This window comes from Orycteropus afer, unplaced genomic scaffold (assembly GCF_000298275.1).
Source record: "Orycteropus afer afer isolate SDZICR_OR568_19922 unplaced genomic scaffold, OryAfe1.0 scaffold00007, whole genome shotgun sequence".
Classification (NCBI taxonomy): domain Eukaryota; kingdom Metazoa; phylum Chordata; class Mammalia; order Tubulidentata; family Orycteropodidae; genus Orycteropus; species Orycteropus afer.
Window position 1 is genome coordinate 6,193,334 of NW_006921594.1, and position 6,354 is coordinate 6,199,687.

The 6,354-nt window shown below is 39.0% G+C and overlaps 1 protein-coding gene across 1 annotated transcript in view; it reads left to right on the forward strand.

Annotated features, from left to right (window-relative positions):
- The window catches only part of DOCK4 (dedicator of cytokinesis 4), a 353,512-nt gene that overhangs the window by 38,012 nt on the left and 309,146 nt on the right, over nucleotides 1–6,354 (forward strand). Inside the window, exon 8 of the mRNA XM_007945030.1 lies at nucleotides 404–555. Within this exon, the coding sequence (XP_007943221.1) occupies nucleotides 404–555 (152 nt within the window). The remainder of the gene's footprint in view (nucleotides 1–403; nucleotides 556–6,354) is intronic.

The window sequence follows — 6,354 nt, forward strand, 5'->3', positions numbered from 1 at the left end:
TACTTCCGTAGTGATACTGCCTCGGAAACCCAAGGAGGGGTCGCTATGAGTCGGGGCCGACTCGACGGCACATAACAACAACAACAACAATCATTTGTTCTCCTCCTGGGAGTTGATAAGGCAACAGCAGAATCCTTTGTGCTTTTGCTGCCTCAATCTATTTGGTGAGTTGTTATCATCCTAACATTAATGAGGTCAAAATATTCTTCAAACAGGAGTCCTTGATGATCTATTAACTTTATACTTTATTTTAGAAATTGGAAGAAGATTTGGAATTTAACATCCAACTACACAGTGAAAAGAAAGTATGGATGTACAGTCACACCAGGACTAATAAGTTTGTTGCGTTCAATTATTCTCTTCAGTCCAAACTGACTGTTCTTTGTTGGGGGGTATCATTCAGATGGAGCATCGACATCGGAAGAAAGATACCCCAGTGCAGGCCAGCAGCCATCACCTCTTTGTGCAGATGAAGAGCCTCATGTGTTCTAATCTGGGAGAGGAGCTGGAAGTCATCTTCTCACTCTTTGATAGTAAAGAGAATCGACCAATCAGGTAAGTGCAATAGAGACAAGACTTGAATTCCTCACTGTTGGAATGGTGGATATTTATGATTGACAAGCATTACATTTGACCTTGGGCAAGTCATGGACTAATCAGCTTCTATTTTCCCACCTGTACAACTCTGTGAGTTTCTAAGCTGCCTCTAGAGATTTCCAAGAGGGTAGATGAGATGATGTCTGCAAAAGTTCTTTGAAAATCTCAAAAAGGCTGAAGAATCTTAATAATTACTATTACACAAAAGTATGGCACTGATACCAGTTTATTTGAGTTATTTTGCATTTTGATGTTTTGTACAGTGCAAGGAAGACGTAGTATCTTTTCGTCTGAGGTTTGTTTGCTTATTAAGGTTGAAAAATTGTATTTTTCAGATTTTCAGCAATTACATTATTCTTACTTTGCCTTTAGCAGATGATACTGAGAGATTATGAAATACTTGGGAATTCTTCCATTAAAGTTGTAGAGCTGTGAAATGGTAGTTAACCCATTTTTTTCCCTTTGTTCTCTGAATCTTCCTTCTCTCACGGGAAGCTTGTAATACTTAGGAGAAGACTTACAGTGAGTGTTTTGGGTGCTATCCCAAAGCCTCAGCTCTTGTTAAGACTTTTTAATATTTTCAAGTTTTTATGTTTATTCTAAAGATGAATAAACCATTTTTAATTAATAATTTTATTTAAATTTTGAATTAAAATTGTGTTACACAAATCATACATAGTGATCAAACTGTTCCATGTTTTTTGAAAAACAACCTTTATTTATTAAAACAAATGCTGCTCATTTTAAAGCTATACTTAGTCAGATGTGTTATATAACACAGAATAATCTTTGAAGTATTTCTTTTTAAATGCATTTTATTGAAATATAATTTATGTACAGTGAAATACACAAAAGTAAAATGACATAGGTCAGTGCTTTTTTTTTTTTTTTTGGGCAGTGTTTCCTCGCCTCCCGTCCTACCCCTGGCAACCAACAAAGACAGTTTCCCTCCATATATAAACCTTTCCTTGACCCTCCACAACAATGATCTAATACTATATTTGTCCTTCTGTGATTGACTTACTTCACTCAGCACAGTGTCCTCCAAGTCCACGCCATGCGGCTCTTTGCAGGCTCCACATCACTCCTCAGGGCTGCACCGCACTCCATTGTGTGTACCACACTTGGTCATCCACTCCTCTGTTCATGGGCATGTAGGTTGCCTCCATCCTCTTGCTACTCCAAACAGTGCTGCGAAGAACATGGGTGTGCATATATCTGTTCCTGTCCTGGCTCTCACCTTTCTAGGGTATATACCTAGTAATGGGATTGCTGGGTCAAATGGTGTCTCCAATTCCAGCTTTCTAAGGAATCACCATACTGCTTTCCACAGTGGTTGTATTACTTCACGGTCCCACTAGCAGTGTATGAGAGTCCCAATCTCTCCATGTCTCTGCCAGCATTTGTTGTTTTCTGTCTCCTTGAACCTTGCCATCAGTGCTGGGGTGAGATGGTATTTCATTGTTGTTTTGATTTGCATCTCTCTGATGGCCAATGATTGTGAGCATCTCTTCATGTATTTATTGGCTGCCTGAATATCCTCCTTGGTGTAGTGTCTATTCATGTCTTCTGCCCATTTTTCAATTGGGTTGTTAATCTCTTTGCTGTTGAGGTGTTGGAGTTTTCTATAAATCTTAGAGATAAGTCCTTTGCCAGATATGTAATTATCAACAAGTATGAATTTGTTGCTATCATTTTGTTATGTGCTTTTTTGTGGTGTTGATTTCTTTGTTCCATATAATTTTCTGTGCTGAGTTCATTTTTTTTTATGAATTGTGTTATTACTTCGTTTGTTGCTATTGTTTTACTATTTGCTAAGTATTTGTGCTGGTCATCTTTGTTATTTTGATGTGAAGCTTTATCATTTTTCTTTGAGGTTACCCTGTGATTTATAGTTTCTTTCCAAGTTTAGAACAGCCTGTTCTATCTTGTAGTTGTCTTGACTTCCCTACCACAGAAGTTCTGTAGCTACACAGTTTTTTCCCTCTTTTTGTTTTGTAGTTGTCCTCATTTGTCAATTGATGTCTCTGGTTCCCTGTTTACAAACTTGTAGGCTTATTTACTTTGGATACTATAACTGGGTTGGTTTCTGGGTTATGTCATCGTGTGTGTTAATGGTCAGTTATTGTTTGCTGTTGTTGGTTCTCTGTCCAAAGGGCTTCTTTTAGCATCTCTTATAAGGTTGGTCTGGTTTTAACAAATTCTCTTAATTTCTGCTTACCTGGAAATGTCCTAATTGCACCATCATATTGGAGGGACAGTTTTGCTGGATATATAATTCTTCATTGAAAATTTTTTCTTTCAGGGTTTTATATATACCATCCCACTGTCTTCTCGCCTGCATGGTTTCTGCTGAGAAATCTGAGCTTAGTCTTACTGGTTGCCCCTTGTAGGTAACTTTTTGTTTTTCCCATGATGCTTTCAGAATTCTTTCTTTGTCTTTGGTTTTGGTGAGTTTGATGATGGTAAGTCTTGGTGATTTTCTTTTGGGGTCTATCCTGTTTGGGGTTTGTTGGACTTCCTGAATGAATATATTCTTATCTTTCATTGTATCAGGGAAGTTCTGTTCCAACAAATCTTTGACAGTTTTCTCTCTGGTTTTATTTGTCTCTTCCTGTTCAGAAATTCTGATAGCACGTAGGTTATTCCTTCTGATGGTATCCCACATGAACCTTAGGCTTTCTTCATTTTGTTTTGACCTTTTTTCTGATTGATCCCTTTTCAAAAAGTATTCACGTATTTGTCTTCAACCTCACTAATTTTGTCTCCCTTTGATTCAGTTCTACTCCTTTGCCCATTCAATGTGTTATCTATTTCTGAAAATTTAGTAGTAGTAATCTTCTGGATTTCTGTCTGTAAATTTTGTATCATTTCTAATTTTTCATTTATTTTGTCACTTTGTTCTTGTATTGTCTTTTGAAATTGTTCTAGGTTCTTCTCTGTGTTTTCCTCAATTTTGTTGGTGTTTTCCTTGATCTGTCTCTCAATCCACTGAAGTTACGTAAATATAATTCTTTTGAATCCCTTATCAGAAAGTTCTAATGCTTCATCTTCCTCAGGGATATATTTTGGGTCTGTACCTTGGTCCCTTGTTTCTCCTGCTTTATCTTGCTTCTTTGTGTGGACTGTGATGCTCTGTTGTCTCCGAGTCATTGTGATGTTTTTGTGTTTATATTTAATTGGTGATTTTATGTTGGAGTGACTTGCCCACGATTTTTGTTTTCTTTGTTTTGTTGGTATGTTATCTGTGTAAGCAGGGTACTGTGCTGTGCTCCTCTGTTAGCTAGTTGGAAACACTTACACACTCACCACCTATCTTCTTTCCTGTTGTCAGCTTCTGATGTATCCCTGACATCCTTGGCAAAGAGAGCTTATTCTTAGATCCCTGGAATCTGAATGAGAATGCTGTCACTTTAAAATCCAAAATGGCTGCTACTTGTAAGCATTAAAAATGGCTGCGCTCTCGGTCACGTTAAATGTCCAAAATGGCAACCACTTGTTAAAAATCAAAATGGCTGTACCCTCCAGAGAGCCAAAAGTCCACAGCTCACATTGTCTCCCTCCTTGCTATTTTCCTTGCTAGTTATAGGGCACCAGCCCAATTGTCCTTGCAGCCCTTAGTGACCACAGCTGATCTTTTGGTCAATTCTCAGGTCCCAACACCACTTGGAAATATTCAGGCAATTGGTCCTGTCAGAGTAGCTGACAGTCCCCTCCTCTGACCATCTCCATACTCATTGTTGTTCAGGTTTCTCCCCTAGTTGGTGCCTAATCCACTTCTGTATATGTCGTTTCAAAGCTCAGGGCTCCAGGATTATCTTCTGTATCTCTGTCAATTGGTTTCTCTTTTCTTTGTTGAAGAGGGTCTGTGTAGCTTGTCTGCCTACTCCTCCATCTTACTGGAAGTCCCTTGAAGTATTTATTTTCTGGTAAAATAGAGTTATTTTTCTATGAAATATATGTGAAGATTATTTTTAAGGCATCTATAGCTGTACTATCTTTTTTTAAAAAAATATTTACTGTGATTTGGGTGAGTTTACAGAGCAAATTCATCTCTGTACAGCAGTTCACATACACTTTGTCTCTTGACATTGACTGCAATTCCTACAATGCAACAGCTCCCCTCCCACACTTTCTTCCCATAGTTACCTCCTCCCTGTGTCATTCCTTCCCCTGCACTCCTACTGCCTGACCTGTCTCCCTGTGCATAAACAGCCCTTCTATTCTCCCATGATTGATCTCTCCAAGGAGTGCATCTACCTAATATAAATGGTCAGCTCATGTACCTGTCTTTTGTTTGGCTGGAAGCCATAGGAGTGGGTTCAATTCTAGACCTGAAGGGCAGCTAGAGGCCATGGTCTCAGGGGTTCCACCAGTCTCTATCAGACTAACAAACCTAGTTCCCCTTTTTAAAAAAAAAAAAAGATTGAGTTTTGTTCTACATTGTTCTCCCACTCTATCCAGGATCTCCTACATAGATCCCCCTCCTAGCGGTTGACAGTGGTAACCAGGCAACATCTAGTTCTTCTAGTCTCATAGTTATATAGGCTGAAGATTGCATGGTGTAGCAGTCACTTGGACTAACTGTTTCCATATGTCTTTGGTTTTCTTCACTCTTCTTTATTCTAGACAAGGAGAGACCCGTTGTTGCATTTAGATGGCTGCTTGCAAGCTTTTACAGTCACTACTTGCCAAACTGAGATATAGAACAATGTTTTTGTGTAGTATGTTATGCCAATTGAGCTTATTGGTTCCTGTGACCATGGCCCCAAGCCCACAGGTCCAACTACTCAGTCTCTCTGGGTAGCTAGCAGTGGCCAAGAAGTGACTACAACCTTGTCCCTTGTCAGCTCTACTATAAACCAAAAAAACCAAACTCACTGCTATACTATATACCTGGAAATTCTTACAGAACACTCTTGTAGAAAGATTGTCTGCCAACCCTATACATGGTCATGGGCACACTCCTCCCTGCATCACTGACAATGCAGTATAGCTATACTATTTTTGTGAATTAATTTATATGTTAGTCAATAATTGCTAGTCAGTGGGTTTTCAATTTCTTGGCAGTAAACTTTGGTCTTAGAATTCAGAAGGCAATGACCTTGAGTAGCAGGAACAGGATTGTATGGGGTGTGGAAATGATGATAGTAATACAGTTTCAAAATCCACTTTTGACTTTAGACACTGTTGGAGGAATGAATCAGTGAGTTAGAAGACACTCCCCCCTCCACAAATCAACATTTCTAAAAGGGGAAAGTGATGGCATAAAAAACTGATCCATGTTACAGCTTAGCATTTGCTTTAAAAATGTGAAAGATTGTTTAAAGAGAGTATCTCTTATATATTGGAGTGTATCTTAGAGAGCATGGTGTTATTTATAATGTGTTTGGGCTACCACAGTTGCCTGTTTTGATCTGCTTTTGATCTGTCCATCACTCACACATTTTCTCTCCCAATATTCTCATTCTCTCTGTCTTTCTTGCATATAAACACACTTTCTCTCTGTCTGTTTTCATTCTCTCTTTTCACATACACACAGTTTCTCACCATTCCCACTCTCTCTCTGTCTCTCTCTCTCTCTTTCACACATACACAATGCAATACAACCATTGCCATGGAGTCGGACCCGAATCCAAGTGACTCCTCCTTGGGTTTCTAGGGTGGTATCACTACAGAAGTAGATTGCCCAACCTTCCTTCCGAGGAGTGGCTGGTGGGTTTGAACCGCCAGCCTTCTGGTTAGCAGTCAAGTGCC